This window comes from Medicago sativa, chromosome 4 (genome assembly GCF_051527215.1).
Source record: "Medicago sativa cultivar Bolivia chromosome 4, Bolivia_mono, whole genome shotgun sequence".
Classification (NCBI taxonomy): domain Eukaryota; kingdom Viridiplantae; phylum Streptophyta; class Magnoliopsida; order Fabales; family Fabaceae; genus Medicago; species Medicago sativa.
The window spans coordinates 68361944-68378870 of record NC_140752.1 but is presented as its reverse complement, the minus strand read 5'-3'; the positions used below and the strand labels follow the sequence as shown (position 1 = coordinate 68378870).

The following is a 16927-nucleotide window of genomic DNA, read 5'->3' as shown; positions in this document are numbered from 1 at the left end:
TATATGCTATCTACTTAGTATAGACACAACTTTGTAAAAAAAATAAAAAATAAAACCTTAGTATAGACACGTAGACATATTTCATTTTCATAGTATTTTATATATTTCTTCCATTTAATTAATATACATTTTTAGTCCATAAGTTATAGTTCAGCTGCAAAAAATGTCGAAATTATCTAGTCAAATGTTCTGTTCGTCGTTCATTTATTTACAAAAAAAATACCTTGTTAGTAGTGTAAATAATGTCGTATTAATCACCAATAAAAAATTACACATAGAACTTGACCAAAAAAATTACCCATAGAATAATATATGATTGATTTATTGTGTAAATAATTTTACATTAACATTGTTTTTTTATATAAAATAAATGTAAGGTGGAGGGGATGATGAACAAAACTTTTAGACAAATCACATTCATATAAGTGCTTACACTTACCTTCCTCCGACGATATTAATGGAGTTTGAATATCCAAATTTACTGTTATGTGTATATTTTTTTATAATAAAAAATAGTGTTTTTTAACTAAATATAACTAAAAGTTATTTTTGTGCCAAAAAAACATATTTTTAAAATTTAGTCATTTTTGTAATTTCCGTTGAAGTAAATAAATTGGAATTAAATTATAATTTAAAAAAAAAATATGGTCAATGCAAGTTGTTTTCCTTTCTAAAATACATAAATATATACAATGAACATGCACTATATTTTTTGGAGATGAACATGCACTTAAAAATAGTTTATTTTTGAAGAAATTACATTAAATATATTTTTTCTTAAAAATTGTTTTGTTATATCATGAGTATAATTCAGTTGATAGAATATGTAATGGATAAAAATTTGTTGAGTATATATAACAATTAGAGTTCGAATCCTAAATTTTTACTTAATTCATTTTAAATGTGAAACTCTAACCATTAAGCTACTTAAACTTTTTTTTTGTTATTATTATTACCGGTGATTTATATTAAACGATATTAAGTTTGACATATACCACAATAAAATATTTTTTACAAAGATGATGAAAATATTGTTCATACTATAGTTGCGTCGTTCCCTTTTTAATGATTTTTTTATTAATATATAAGAAAAATATAATTGGAATTTGGAAGTGAAAAGAACAAGATAAAATTATGCATATATAATATCATCAATTTTGATTTATATTTTTTTTCCGTAGGGTTGGTTACAATGTAACGAGGCAAATTTTTTTATTTTTTTTTAAAACAATATTGTTAATTTTGGTGCTAGATAAAAAAAGTTGGAAAAATAAAAAATCAAATTAATCAATCAATCAATCTGATCAACAAAACAAAAAAAAATCTGATCAACAACGAAGGAGAAATATAATAAGAGAGAGAAAGAGGAAGAAGACGAAGGAAGAACGTGCCTGTCTCTGAGGCCTATAGTTGATTTGAAACTGAGATCGATATTGGCCTCGTTCCTCCGTCTTATCTGAATCATCATGGGAGAGGTTGCGCGTGGAGGTGGTTGTTGTCCTCCGATGGATCTATTCCGTTCCGAACCTATGCAACTCATTCAGCTCATCATTCCCATGGAATCCGCTCACTGCACCGTTTCATATCTCGGTGACCTTGGCCTCCTTCAGTTCAAAGATGTTAGTATCCATTCATCCATAAACCCTTCCCCACTTCCTTTTCGATTTTATTTTCTTCTTAATCGCTTCTAGTTTCTGATTACGGTTCATTCTTCTGTTTATTCATCCTTTTCGATTGCTTGTTTCAGATTTTTTATTAATCGCTTATTTTTTGATCTGATTAAGCTGGAACTTGTTTTTCACGTGTACTTAATTGGTGTATTTGAAATCTTAATTATCATGTTTTTCATTTGAATTGATTAGTTTATTGAACTTCATTGTGGTTCTTTTGAAATTGTCGATGAAAATTGTCTTTGATCATATGGTTTTCACATTGAAGATCTTAATTTCGCATCATATTGTTATCATGCTCTGTTGTACTTATCTGGCGTATGTCAAAGCTTAATTATCAGGTTTTTTTTATGAGAATTGATTAGTTTATTGGACTTCATCGTGGTGCTTTTCAAATCGTTGGTGAAAAATTGAAAATAGTCTTTGATAACTGAATTTTCACATTACTAGATCATAATTTTGCATCACACTGTTGTTTCACTTTTTTATGTATGTTTTTTTTTTTTTTTTTTTTTAGGTTTATGTTTGTATTTGATAGGTTTAAATAGGACTGCATAGAATATGTAATGCAAGCATGAAATTTCCAGCATCGAATCATGTGGTTTTGTTATTTTAATTTATCCAAATTGAAGCATGGTGATGAGCTGGATTTTGAGGTTTTCTAAGCGTAATGTGTTCTTTCTTATGATATTTTCAGCTTAATTCAGAGAAGAGCCCTTTTCAACGCACTTATGCAGCTCAGGTGCGTTTTATTCTGCTATCATAAGTCACTTATTCTTTTGCTTGTTTCTGGAACCTGAATATAATGATTTGTCTGCACTACGTTGTTAATTAGTAATCTGTCAACCCATGCCAACTCTTTATGCGGAAATGTTCTTAAATTTAAATTTTCTCTGTCAGCTCTGGTCTTGGGCAGAGCTTTGGTATTTTAAAATGACATTCCATTTTGCCTTTAGGTTGCACACCTTATAATCATATTCTTTTTATTATGGTGCTAAGAGTTCTCTATAGGAATAATGAACAAGGTAGTAGCAGAGATGACAGGGTAGAGAGATCCTTGTTAATGGATAGTGGACAGCTTGTTGATTAAATTTTGTTTTTTTGAGTTATTATTTCTTACGCATTACTAAAATTTGGAGTTTTGCTTTTGCTGCATATATTAATGTATGGTTGGTGCATAACTTGTATTTTTAAGGATGTTTATTTGGCACAACAACTGAACTGATATGGCATAAGTACTTGTCATCTATTTGGTGTGAAGTACAAGTTATTTTTAAGCAGGTTTCCCAAGTAGATATGAGGAATTGGATAGCTTTTCAACATTGATGTATTCTTATGCTTTTGTGATTTGTTCTTGCATTAAGGAGGATATATTGTCCTCCAAACTCTCTGTATTTTCTGTTCTACATTTCAATGATTTTTGTTTTTTTACAAAAAAATATTGATATTTTGCTTTTAAATATGTTTGGTGGACAAATGTTGATCCTTGTGAAGATTAAAAGATGCGGAGAGATGGCTCGTAAATTGCGTTTTTTCAAGGAGCAAATGTTTAAGGCAGGTGTTTCACCAAAAGGTTCCACAACACAGTCTGACGTGAACATCGATGACGTTGAGGTATGCGAATACATTTATTGACAAGGTTGTTTTCCCCTTTTAATTTATTTTGTAAGTTGACATATCGTGTGCTTGTAATAGATAAAACTTACAGAAATCGAGTCAGAGTTAACTGAGATGAATGCCAATGGTGAAAAGTTGCAACGGACATACAATGAACTTGTCGAGTATAAGCTTGTTCTGCAGAAGGTACAGTCTGTTCTCTACTTATACCACAAACCACTATGTGTCTTTTATTCAAATATTATGCATAATTTAGAGAGAGAAATGGTAATCATATTCTGCTTCATGCATTTAGCCTGATTATTCTCTTAAGTATGTGTTTAGCCTGACTGTTCTTTTAAGTGGCCCGGATTGTTACTGTGACCTTTCAAGATGTATATTTATGGAAAGTAACAGAAAAAAGAGTAGGTTGATGGCTTTTCTTTAATTACATTGAAAAATGAAAACTGAGAACAGTTATGTCCATCTCTTATCAATGTTGAACTAGAATATATAAGTTTCACTTTCACCCATTGTGCGTTTAGATTGTCTTACTTTGTATCCAGAAAAGATTATAACCAAAATACTGCAGAAAGAGATAGTCGCGGAAAAACTATTTTTGTAAAAAAGAAAGGGCAATCTGGTGCTATAAAGCTCATGCCATGACGAGGTTCAAGGAAGGATCGATGTTAATGTGGGTCCTTACCAAAGGCCATTACCTACGACCTCCCAATCACATAAAAGCAATTTCATTCGTTGTACCAAGGCTCCCTTTTGTTGAAGTTAAGCAAATCAAATATGCTCCATTGAGACACTTTCAAACATTATTTCTTCTGCCCTTTGTAGTCCTAAGTCAAACTCAATTTATTTCCACAAGCTTGCTTGTGGGCTTCTTAATTTACGATACCCCCAATTCTTGTTTAAATTGATGCGTCGAAGATAAATTCCACGCAAGTAATTCTTGAATGGTTGTCTGAACTCTGAAGCCAGGACTGATAGAAGGCAAAATGGAGTTGACAATGTGCCAAGGCTTGTATTTCTGCAAGCTAAAAAAGGACATACTAAAGATTGAATAATGCTTATAATATAAATTGATTCTACCTGATTGTTTCTGTATATTGATTTGGGTGCTGCCAAATCTCTTTTAGATAAGTAAATATTCTCAATACTTCTCTGGATGCTAAGTTTAATATGTCCACTCCAAATATAAGAAGTGCATATGGTTTAAAACTGTATTCTTGCGATTTTATAGAATTGAAGTCTTAGTCTTTTAGATATATAAATCTTATTTATGGCAGGTTAATAAATGAACAGTGTTCCCCCTTTTCAGGCTGGTGACTTTTTCCACTCAGCTCAAAGCCGTGCAATTGAGCAGCAAAGAGAATTTGAATCACGCCAACTGAGTGGGGAATCTATGGAAGCACCTTTATTACAGGACCAAGTAGATATCCTACCTGCTCACATCTAACTTTTTACTAGTATAATGTTGGACAACCTTAATTTAAAGAATCTAATCCTGCAATTTGTTTTGTTTTAAAGGAATTATCAGGCGACTCATCAAAGCCGGTTAAGCTGGGGTTTTTAGCAGGTCTTGTTCCCAGGGAAAAGTCCATGGCATTTGAAAGAATCTTATTTCGTGCTACTAGAGGCAATGTATTTTTGAGGCAGACTGCTGTTGAGGATCCGGTCACCGACCCTGTTTCTGGAGAAAAGGTTCTTACCTGTGTCCCCCCTGTCTAGATAAATTAATGAAAAATATTGAGTTCTGAAGTTGCAGACCATTTTTAACGTTCATGTACTGTCGCTTTCTTTATAGCTATTAGGTAGATCATATTGAAATCTTGTCAAGAGGCAAGTTAGTTTGGATGCATTTAATGGTGATACTGTCTGTTAGCAGCAATTCTTGTGTAGTCACAACCACAAATATATTTGGTTTAGACACACATACAATGGAAATAAGTAAAAAGACAAAAAAATCAATTTATTGTTATTATTATTAAAAACATTGGTTAATGTGTATTGTTGTGTGTGTGCCTAAATGATTTGGATTTGTGTTTGTGACTATATTAGAATTTCCCGTCTGTTAGTATGTATCCATGATTGATGCAATCGTATATTAATTTATAAAACAGACCAGATACAGAGTTCTTGTTGGTCGAATTGCTTAGGTTTGTTGGCCGATGTTTTCTATTGATGACATATTGTGCACACATAAATCACAGCTTGCCCTGCACTTTTATTAACTGCGTACTCTAATAATATTCAAGTTTCAGTTGAAAAATGAATCGGGCATCAAGTTCTTCAATTGTACTGTATTTGGGGTATTCCAATTGTATTTAACGACCAATTTATATACCTGTGTGACGGGCCTGTTGGAATTGAAAAATTTGAGATGGAGGTGATCATTGAGTGATAAATTTTAATCTCTAATTTAAATATGAAAGTTGGCTATATGATTCTCTGTGTTTTGTATTGAAACATAATAATGAGTTCTTCATTTTCTTTTGATTAAATTTTTGCCTTTTGCAATAGATTCTCTAGTGTTGTGTTCTATTCTCTACTCACTTATGGATGTTGACCTGCAGACTGAGAAAAATGTTTTTGTCGTCTTTTACGCTGGTGAAAAAGTGAAAGCCAAGATTCTGAAAATATGCGACGCCTTTGGTGCTAATCGATACCCGTTTGCTGAGGAACTTGGAAAACAAGCTCAAATGATTTCGGAGGTATGCATATTGGTTGTTATTTCTCTTGAGGAAAAGCTTCTTTATCTGCCCCCATGTCACCCTGACTTTTTATCCCAAGCTTCTGCTGTACTACTGCTTTACAGCAGTACATATGAATCGATTGCTTGGAACCAAATGGATATAAATTCCTAGGTTAAGTATGGATAAGCCTGTCTTACATTTCAATTGTGGGAGTGAGGGATATGGTTTAGTAATATTGACCTTGACATGGAGTACCCTTCATGAAAAATTACCCTTTTAGCACTGAAGATTAACCTCAGCTGCGGCCCTTGACGGGCCAAGAGAGGATAGGCTCAGTTTATTTTTTTGACACATCTTCCTTATCTCAAACATTGAGTGATTGCACATACAATAGCCAAAAGGTAGAGTTATGAATTATTTCCTTAAATATGTCTTCCACAACCGTCCTTGCCTATTGTTAATACTGTGTACTTGTAATGTGTTATTGATTGTTTGTTTACACAGGCTAATTTTTCTGTTTCCAAGCATAGTCATGTTATTGAATGTGCTGAATTAATCTGAGCAATCTCTGATGGACTGGTAGTAATATTTAAATATTTTATCCTTGAAAGTTGAGTTGCTCTGATTTTGTGTTTTTTAAATGATTTGTACCATTGAAAGAGATTGTTGAGAAATAATATCAATCAATATAGTTGCTTGCAGATAGCATTATCTTTTCAGTTTGTTATGTGTAACAATGACATTTATCTGGCTAAGTTGCTTGCAGTAGCCTCATCGCCACTTGGTGGGATAAGGCTTGGTTGTTGTTGTTGTTGTTGTTGTTGTTGTATCCTTTATTTGTTTCTGCAGCTTTAAACTTTGGCTAGATGACTAAACTGTTTTAATAAATGGACCTGCAGGTTTCTGGAAAGCTTGCAGAATTGAAGACCACCATAGATGCTGGACTTTCGCACCGAGTTAACTTGCTGGAAAATATTGGGACGCAATATGAGCAATGGAATCTTTTGGTATGTCAAAAAAAATAACTAACACTATTCTGTGTTATGTGCCTAATGAACATGGTCTGACCACTTACTTTTTCATCACATTTCTTTAATTTTCCAATATAGTCCCTCCTCTTACTTTGAGTGTTACAATTGCTTATTTGACACAAATTAAGACAATGTTATAAATAAAAGAAAGAGGATAGTAATTTTATCAAATTATCCTTATTAACCATTGATGTATTCACCATTATCATAAATACAAAGTGGAATTTAATAATTTGGGAGTGATGCACATAATATTAAATTATTAGAGGGTACAATTGGGAAAATATTATTGATTAGAGGGTACGGTTTGAAAAAAATAATTAATATCACATAGAAAACTGAAAATCACATTCATTTTGGGACATTTTCTTTATATATAAATGTGACACTCATTGTGGGATGGAGGGGGTAAAAATTAGTTGTAGATAAATATTTTTCTTCTGTTTGCTTTAAATGATTAATTTCTTGACTCCTGACAATATTTCTTCAAACTCATAGGTGAGGAAGGAGAAATCCATTCACCATACCCTTAACATGCTAAGCCTTGATGTAACGAAAAAATGTCTTGTGGCTGAGGGGTGGAGTCCTGTTTTTGCAACCCACCAGGTATTTGTTGTTCCTGCATTTCACTGTTTCATAAGTGATTTTCATTTTGTCTAGCCAGTGGTAATGCTGCCTTTATGGTTACTGTAAAATGATTTTTGGGAGCATGTTACTTTGATATTTCAGGTCCAGGATGCATTAAAGCGGGCTGCAAAGGACTCTAACTCTCAAGTCAGTGCCATTTTGCAAGTTTTGCATACCAGGGAGTCACCACCTACCTACTTTCGCACGAACAAATTTACGTCTTCGTATCAAGGAATTATAGACTCATATGGGTGAGTATTGTTCTTACTTGTTTTTCCCTTTATGTGTATTGTGCTTGTGGAATTGTTTTTCCCTTTATGTGTATTGTGCTTGTGGAATGGAAACAGGAAGCCTACTTATTTATAATATAATTTGTGCAGTGCAACAGACATATTGTATGCATGATTGCATTTTTGTAATATGTTTGCCCTGTAAGTTCATTGTGCTAGTATATAGGGCTCGTTTGGTGGTCATGATAAGTATGATAGGATAGAATATACTATCTTATCCTATTTTATCGAGTGTATGGATCTTCATATAGTACAAAAATGATGTTTATAGCTGCTGGTCATGATCAACCTATGGGTAGATCAGTCATTTTTGCAGCCATCCATTTTCATTGTTCCCGTACAAGAAGTGATACTGTGGTGCCGTGGGGGTGGGATCCTTACTCTTGCACCACTAATGTTGGTTATCCATCCCATTTTGAGTTTAAGTATTTTTTGTTTTGCAGTTATTTACTTATATAACGTCTCCTGTTGTTTCATTATATTTGATTTTGATTCCACTCTCAAGAAAACTTAATTTAGAAATAAATTTATGTACATTGAAATGTTGATGAATGTTTCATGTCTCAAATATAATTATGAATTTTACACATTTAAACAAAGTTGAAGCCATATTGTTGACTCCACTTTGTCCAGCACTGCATAGCAAATTAGCAATAAATTACTAGGTTGAGTTGAATATGTCAGAAGCAAGCTGAAATAGTTTGATTAGCAGCCACAAGATAATACTCAAAATAGTTTGATTAATAGTTTGAATATGTCAGAAGCAAACTGAAATAGTTTGAATATGTTTTGTACAAGATTTGAAACCTGTTAAGTTCATATCTTATAAAATTTTAAACACAAAAGTTAATTTCAATAGTCCCCCCCCCAATTAAAGTGTTTTATTTTTTAACCATATTAATCAAAAGATAGTCTGCTGCACTGCATCCCTATGTCCTACTTTAGTATTAAGCTAGGGGATGTTGCGATTATCTCAACAAATAATGAATTTGGTTTATTAGTTGCTTTTGCTTTTGTTTTTGAAAGACGTGAATCTTATATTTTGAATATTTTATGAGCATTTCAGGGTTGCTAAGTATCAAGAGGCAAATCCAACTGTGTTCACTGTAGTTACCTTTCCATTTCTTTTCGCCGTTATGTTTGGTGATTGGGGGCATGGAATATGTTTACTGCTGGCAGCTCTATATTTCATAATCAGGGAGAAGAAACTTTCTAGCCAGGTACTCTTTTAGTTTGCATTGTAAATCCGTCCTTCTAAAAAATACAAAAAGGCTAGATTCTGTACTTCATTGGAGAAAATTAAGTAGATTATCTCCACCTTTCCAGAAAATGTATGAGTATTCAGGGAGGACAATGGGCAGGGTTGGGATAGGGTACTCTAGAGCACTCGTTTCCGCACTCACATTTAAGAAAAGGACCCTGATTTGAAATCAAAACCGTCGTAGATATCAACTTAGTGCCCAGTCATATCGAATGGATGCCTATGTACCCAGTCATATCTCATGCAACCTCAAAATATGCAAAAATCTTCTAAATCCTAATTATAAAACAGAATTGATCTATTAGATGGCTGGGGTGTTTTAGCAACTAAGCCTATGCCCAAAAAATTTAGGCGGCTTGGACCCAGACCCATTTGATTCCGGTCTGAATTCAATTGACATTTCTACAAACATTTCCTTGTTGATTAATGAAAAACCTTTGGTAGCCTCGTTTATGTTGTGTGTGTGTTTAAAACAGTCTTCTAACATGGAATCTTTGGGTGAAAACAGAAGCTTGATGACATCACAGCAATGACTTTTGGAGGTCGCTATGTTATTTTCATGATGTCACTCTTCTCAATCTACACTGGCCTGATCTATAATGAGTTCTTTTCTGTCCCATTCGAACTCTTCGGTCCCTCTGCATATGTGTGTCGCGACGATTCTTGCAGGTGAATCAAATGCCTTAATTTATAAATTCAACATTATCCTTTTATGCTATTGGAAATTTAGTTACTGTTCTTTTATTCACACTCTTTTTGATGCAGGGATTCTACAACAATAGGGCTGATAAAAGCGGGTCCTACTTACCCTTTTGGAGTGGATCCTGTATGGCATGGTACACGTAGTGAATTACCATTCCTGAACTCATTGAAAATGAAAATGTCAATTCTTCTTGGAGTTGCTCAAATGAACCTTGGAATTATAATGAGCTATTGCAATGCCAAGTTCTTCAAAAACAACGTAAATGTATGGTAAGTTAATATGTATTCTAATCATACAATTTATTTTGGGAAACATGTTTGAAAATTTTCCCATGTAATTTTGCACAGTTTTTGTCATGTGCAATCATCACGGAGGTGGTTTATTACTACAAATTGCTTACATATTTTTATAAATTAATGTATATATATTTTATTTCAATGTATCACTTTTTCAGGTTCCAATTTATCCCCCAGGTGATATTTCTTAATAGTCTCTTCGGGTACCTATCCCTGCTTATTATTGTGAAGTGGTGCACGGGTTCTCAAGCCGATTTGTACCACGTAATGATCTACATGTTCCTGAGCCCAACCGATGATTTGGGCGAGAACCAACTCTTTGCTGGTCAGAAAAATCTTCAGGTTGGTTAGCTCCCCAAACCCCCCTCCAAAAAAACATTTAAATGGTGTTTCTCTATATGAATAATACTTTTTTTTTTTTACAACACTATGTGAATAATACTTACATGCTATGTTCTGTTTGTATCAGCTCGTGCTTTTACTTCTGGCCGGTGTTGCTGTGCCCTGGATGCTGTTACCAAAACCCTTTATTTTGAAGAAGCAACATGAAGCTGTATGCTTGCTTTTGTTATTTAAGTTTTCCATTTGTTCTTTCCTGAAACTTTAATTTTGTTCTCGATCTAATAGTTATGTTACTTCAGAGGCACGGGGATGAATCCTATGCACCACTTCCAAACACAGAGGAGAGCTTGCAAGTGGAGTCAAATCATGATTCCCATGGTCATGAGGAATTTGAGTTCAGTGAAATTTTTGTACATCAACTTATACACACTATAGAATTTGTACTTGGAGCAGTATCTAACACAGCATCTTACCTTCGTCTGTGGGCCCTTAGGTATGTCTATAACTGGCACAATTGTTCTATTCTATTCTTAATGCTGGAGCCCTGCAAGAGATACAAGATTGGAACCTCGCATGATTTCTGTTTAGCTGTTTACCTATAGATTTGTTTTATGCATGCATTAAACTACATATTTACTAATGTTTTCCTTTTTGTACCAGTCTTGCTCATTCAGAGTTATCAAGTGTATTCTACGAGAAGGTTCTGCTTATGGCATGGGGGTATGTTGAGTTTAGAAATTTCTGTTGCATTTTTTTTTGTTTTATGATATGATTATTGAAGGCGAGTGGTAGCCTTCAACACACGGCGAACCAATGAAAATTATTCAAAACATATGGGCTATTGCACAACATCCATTTGTAGAAACTCCCCCGCCTTTTTTGAAATGTACTAGTATTATTTTTTTAAAAGTCAAGGATTATGAAAATGGTATGCAGTAGGCTTACTTAAGCATCTGTCATGAGGCTTGTTGATGCTCATTGTTTATTCTCTAGTACCAATCTGTTTTTCCCTAAGATTCGATAGTAGTTTGTCTTGATAATTAATTTGGGGAATGATTTGTAATTGCTCTGTCTGATGTTGCAGGTACAATAATGTGATTATCCTGATAGTGGGTCTCATTGTTTTCATTTTCGCCACCGTTGGAGTGTTACTTGTCATGGAAACTCTGAGTGCATTCTTGCATGCATTGCGTCTTCACTGGGTGGAGTACCAAAACAAATTTTACGAGGGCGATGGCTACTTGTTCCTCCCTTTCTCGTTCTCATTGTTGGACGAAGAGGATGATATGCTTTAAAAACAGATAAATAAGAATGTGGAGTTATATAGCTTCGAACTTGTATTGATTCTTTCATTTGCTGTAACTAGTCAGTGACTACCCGATTTGTATCTGCGGTATTGTATATGGTGGAATCCTTGGAGCTTTTTCTTCCAACATCATGCCGTATCTTGTCTATTTATCCGTTGAGGGAATAAATATATCCCAGTTAGGGAAATGACTTCCCATCGTCTACTAGGCAGGTGTTGTGTTTAAAAAAAGGATACTAGGCAATATTGGCCAAGTGTAATAATTATTACTCACAAAATAAAGTGATATTTTTATTTATTTTATTTATATTTTAGGAAAAATTGTTATAACCATGTGCAATGGTGTTGAATGGTGGTGTTGAAAGGAAGGTTCAACACTTGGATGCAATGCAATGGTGTGTTGAATGGGAGGAGAGAGGAGAGAGGAGTTGAATTGGTTCAACTATGTTGAATTCTGCCATGCGGGACCCGTAGCTGTCACGTGGCAAATTCTGATTGGCTGTCTGGATGTTACTCATTTTAATAATTTGAACTCAATTTTTTTAAATTTTTTTCTTAACAAAATAGAGACTTGGTTCATTTGATTTGGACAAAAAAAAAACAAGTTTTTCACTATCTTAATCTTATTATTATCTTTCTATTAGTTTTTTTTTGCTGCGTGCTTAGATTGTTGTATTGCATTTTAAGTTAAGAAAATAAAAATAAATTATTTAAATAAATTTTGTTTTTCCAAAAAAACTAAAAAATAAATTGTTAAGTGTTTATTATTTTAATTTAATTATAATCGATAATTGTAATTTTATGTAATAAAAAAATATATAAAATTAAATAAGAATATGAAATAAAAAGTGGTGGGGTAGAGTGTTGAATGAAAAAACCATTGGAGAAGGTGTTGAATAAGAGAGAGAAAATGATGTGGAGTGTTGGGAAGAGAAAAAGTGGGTGTTGAGAGTGTGAACCATTGTAAATTTGCTGGGTATCAACTCCAACTTGTGTCCTTGACTTTACTCCTCGTGGCATTGGAACGAAGTCTTATGATAAATTATTATAAATATTCATTAAGTATTAGGAAAAAACATCAATTTCACTACTTTCATCCATCACTATAAACATAATTTGTTTTTATTTTGTAGATTTATCAATAAGCTCTCAGGGTTGTTTGTTTCAACTTTCAAGTCATTTAGAGTCTACACACTCCAACGTGACAGTTTATTGTCGGTATAAAATAGTTTTAGAAAATATAATGCGTCATCATTGTATCATGCTGAATGCTAAGGATTTGAAAACAAATAAAAAATTTCTCGAGCTAAAATTATGAGAATATAATGATGCAATAATTCTCATCATTGTCACCTTCTGCAGTAATATAATGAGCCAAAATTCCCTCGTGTTCTAGTTTTGTTATCTAGTTATTATGTGTTTCAAATAAGTGAAATAAACAAAAATGCTAAAACAAAAGCAGTTTCATTGTGAGAAGAAGTCCCATTTTTAAAATAGAATCATATAACACTTTGTAACGAAGAACAATTCTTGTCCATACATCTATAAATTGTTGTTTACAAATTGTGTAGCTTTCTTCAAAAAATAAATAAATTGTGTAGCTAATAATAATATGCCTGCACCACATTAAAATATGAATACTGGCAACAATTCATGGTTTTCCACAATATAAAATAAACAACAGAATATACAGACATCATGTAAAAGCAAACTACTGAGTAGTAGTATGAACGGCAGCCACAGTAGAAACCATGGAGTCCACTCCGCATATATTTCGTCCCCTGCATATTTTGTAGTATCCATTTTCTCCCCAAGTCTCACCCCATGAGTTTTTAATTATCCAATATGGCTTCTCCTTCATCCTAATAGGCGAATAGGCTCCAGATCCATATCCCACCAGTAACACTCCATGATCTAGTCTCTTTGAGCATATGTATGGGCATGATACTCCTCCAATGTATGTTTGCATATATACTGCATTTAAGGCAACTGCGTTTGTGCACATTGAAATTTACAAGAATCAATATCTGCATTTGAATTCGATAATTATAATTGAACAAAAAAACACAAATTGTTAAGACTTTAGCACTTACTAGCAAGAGGACCGTTCTTGACAAGATTAGCGGCAATCTGGTCTTCATCAAGTGAAACAACGCTGAATTTGCAACTGATGCTGCAATTTTTTTCTTGTCAAACTTGCATGCTCCACGATCAGTACCAGAATAAGGATAGTCTTCTTCGCGCATCACCCCACCGGATTTTAAAATGTACTCAAAAGCACTATTCATCAGACCACCATTGCACCCGGCATCACAAGAACCCGGTTGCTCTGGATCACACTATACATAAAAGTAAATCCAATCCAAACCAATTTAGATAACATATAATAATATAACTTGCTATAAAGCCCCAAATATTACAAGTTAGCATTTCCCAATAAATAATTCTGTAAAGATTAATTAATTTGAAATATGTTCAATTACTAAAACAAATTCATATGACCTAATCATGTTTCAAATTTGCTTATTGTACGTGTTTTTGTCTTCTTTCCTACAAGTCACCATCGATGTGCAACTGCAGAGATTCCTTAGGTCGAACCTCATACAATATCTAATAGAGTTTGGTTACTAAATGTTATTTTTGTTACTTGTTTTCCTAGAAAGATTAATATCAGATAAAGTTCTTTACAAAATGCAGTATGACAATCACAATTATAATCATAATCATAATTCCTTAGCAGATATACTATTAATTACAAAGGGAAAATAGGAAAAGAAGAAAAAACCTCATGATCACAATCGACAAGTTGTTGCTCGCTAAGACTGACAAGTTTTCCGGTCGAGAGAAAGTGAGCACCTTCAAGTGCACCGGTTGTACTGAAACTCCAACATGATCCACACGAGCCCTAATTCATGATCACAAACCCAACACAATCAAAATTTGTTTTTTTTTTAAACGAAACAACAATAATAAACAAATAATAATCATAATCACAATTAGAAATAATACCTGATTTTTAACAGCAGTAACTGCTCCTTTCTCTCTCCAATCAAAATCCTCCGGAAGATTATCTGTCGGAAGAATCGGGGCTGCATTTGCATCTTTCGGCAACCCCACCCCTCTCAATCCCAAAACGCTCTGACGAAACTCCCTCGGAGTAAGATCGGAGAATTTCGTAACACCGTGAACCGCCGAAGGATCCATCAATTGATGCTTCTTAGCACGGTTCAGATTAGACTTGAAGATTTTAAACCTGTAATCATGTTCATCCTTGGAAGAATAAACCTTCCCAAACTTATGTTTAAATAGGTTAAAGTGATGCTCTGCTCCCAACCGCACTCCTTCTTCGTCGACCACCTGACGGATTATTGGATCTTCTCCTTCGTCCGGCGTAGAGAATGCCGAGACGGAGAAGATGAAAAGAACGACGAAGAGAAGAAGAGTGCGATGATCCATGACTTGAGGATATGGAAAATCGCAGAATAGAATGGAAAGTGGCGTGAGTTTTATTTTATATATAGAGGTTGCAATTGCGGTAAGTAAGGAATTAAAAACAAAACAAAAAAACTAGATTAAGATTGAATTGAGTATGCGCTAGCGATTACTTAGGAGAGAAGTAAGGTTTGATAACAAATAGATAGATGACACGTGGGTTTTGAGTTTCATCCAAATTTGAATGACGGTTAGAAGAAAGTTAGGATTTTCCTTTACTGTTAGGTTAGAAAATTGCTCTCCCAATCAAAATTGCTCATTCCCACATACACCAGCGAAAATAACAACCAACCTGCTAGGAGGCATCAATTGATGATTTTGTTTTCCCAATCAAAATTGCTTTAAGAGTTATCAATTGAAAAATCCTTCAGCGGTTGTTATCAAACGTTATCTTCGGTAAAAGTTAATTCACGTTCGATAACAACCAACATGATTTAAGTGTCGTCGAAAAGAGAAAAATTCCGACGAAACTTAAGTCCCGCTGCTTAATTCTTGATTTCTAATTGTCTATGCATCATACATGAAAGTCATGATGAAATGTTCATTGTACATCTATTGTTTTTATGCAAAATAATATTTTAGATTGTAAAATTGATATCTTTGTGCACTATAAAACTTACATCATACTTTTAACATTGTTTATTTTTTAAAATTAAAAAAAATTGTATTTAAGTACATTATGTTATGTAACCAAAAATTAATATTATGTTATATTCTCTAATGTAGAAATATTGAATAGCTCGTTTTTTTACATACAAAAATAGTTTTTTTGACTTGTGAAAAAAATGTGCTATTTAAAAACCTGTATTATTTTTAGATTCGAAATTGGATATTAGACCATTATATTCCCTTGTTATGGGTAGAATTAGAATGCTTATTCATGAGATTTAATGGGACTTAAAAAGATTATGATGTTTCTTTTGTTGCCAAAGTTTATAATTTTGTTATACAAAGTTCAAACATTATATTATGTATTTTTAAAAAATATTGTTAAATTTATTTAAAAATGTTGTTTGTAATCAGTTTATTTAAGTCAATTTACTTATGTCACGTTGATTTTATCGAACATGAGTTAACTCACGTTGGGGGTATTTTCAGTAGTTTAGGTGGGAATGAACAATTTTAATTGGCAAAAGAGCAATTTTCGTAAGGTTAGGTTATTGCTGCTTCGTGTGGTGTAATCTGAGGAAAAGCCTAATAGGCTCAACAAGTTGGGAAGTTACTTTTTAGGCCCTCCTATATCTTCTTAGAGCAGTGCTATCAACACTCTTTTAAACATACTCTTTAATACTCACTCTTTAATTGACTTAAATCAATGTGGATCCTGCATTTTAAAAATGGAACCCATATAAAGTGGTAGAAGATACATTAATTTCACCCAATAAAAAATCCCATAAAATTACTAAATTAGTCTTTTGTTACACGCACAGTATATAAATACCGAACAATTCGGTAGGTAGGACCATTTTGCTCCTTTAACTACGACAAGAGGAAAGTATACAAGAGGAGAGGATGACACATTTTGTTTGAGAATTGAAAGTATGAAAATTATTTATTTGCATATTTTTATTTTAGTTTAATACCATAATAATCTAGTTCTCTTATATC

At 33.3% G+C, this 16927-nt stretch overlaps 2 protein-coding genes across 2 annotated transcripts; one reads left to right on the top strand and one right to left on the bottom strand.

Annotated features, from left to right (window-relative positions):
* Positions 1–1337: 1337 nt before the first annotated feature.
* LOC146931120 (V-type proton ATPase subunit a3-like) lies at positions 1338–12125 on the top strand. Its single transcript, XM_085702602.1, has 18 exons — positions 1338–1619; positions 2368–2412; positions 3165–3284; positions 3366–3473; positions 4597–4707; positions 4806–4979; positions 5852–5989; positions 6871–6978; positions 7501–7608; positions 7732–7880; positions 8986–9139; positions 9689–9849; positions 9946–10152; positions 10338–10521; positions 10649–10732; positions 10821–11014; positions 11182–11241; positions 11606–12125. The coding sequence occupies exons 1-18, from the start codon at positions 1467–1469 to the stop codon at positions 11814–11816; spliced, it is 2469 nt and encodes an 822-aa protein (XP_085558728.1). The 5' UTR covers positions 1338–1466; the 3' UTR covers positions 11817–12125.
* Positions 12126–13312: 1187 nt separating this feature from the next.
* On the bottom strand, positions 13313–15316 carry LOC146931119 (Papain family cysteine protease). The gene is given in 5 exon segments (XM_085702603.1): positions 13313–13816; positions 13921–13989; positions 13992–14166; positions 14613–14732; positions 14837–15316. Coding segments are annotated over 5 exon segments (1089 nt in total). The 5' UTR covers positions 15284–15316; the 3' UTR covers positions 13313–13538.
* Positions 15317–16927: the final 1611 nt, after the last annotated feature.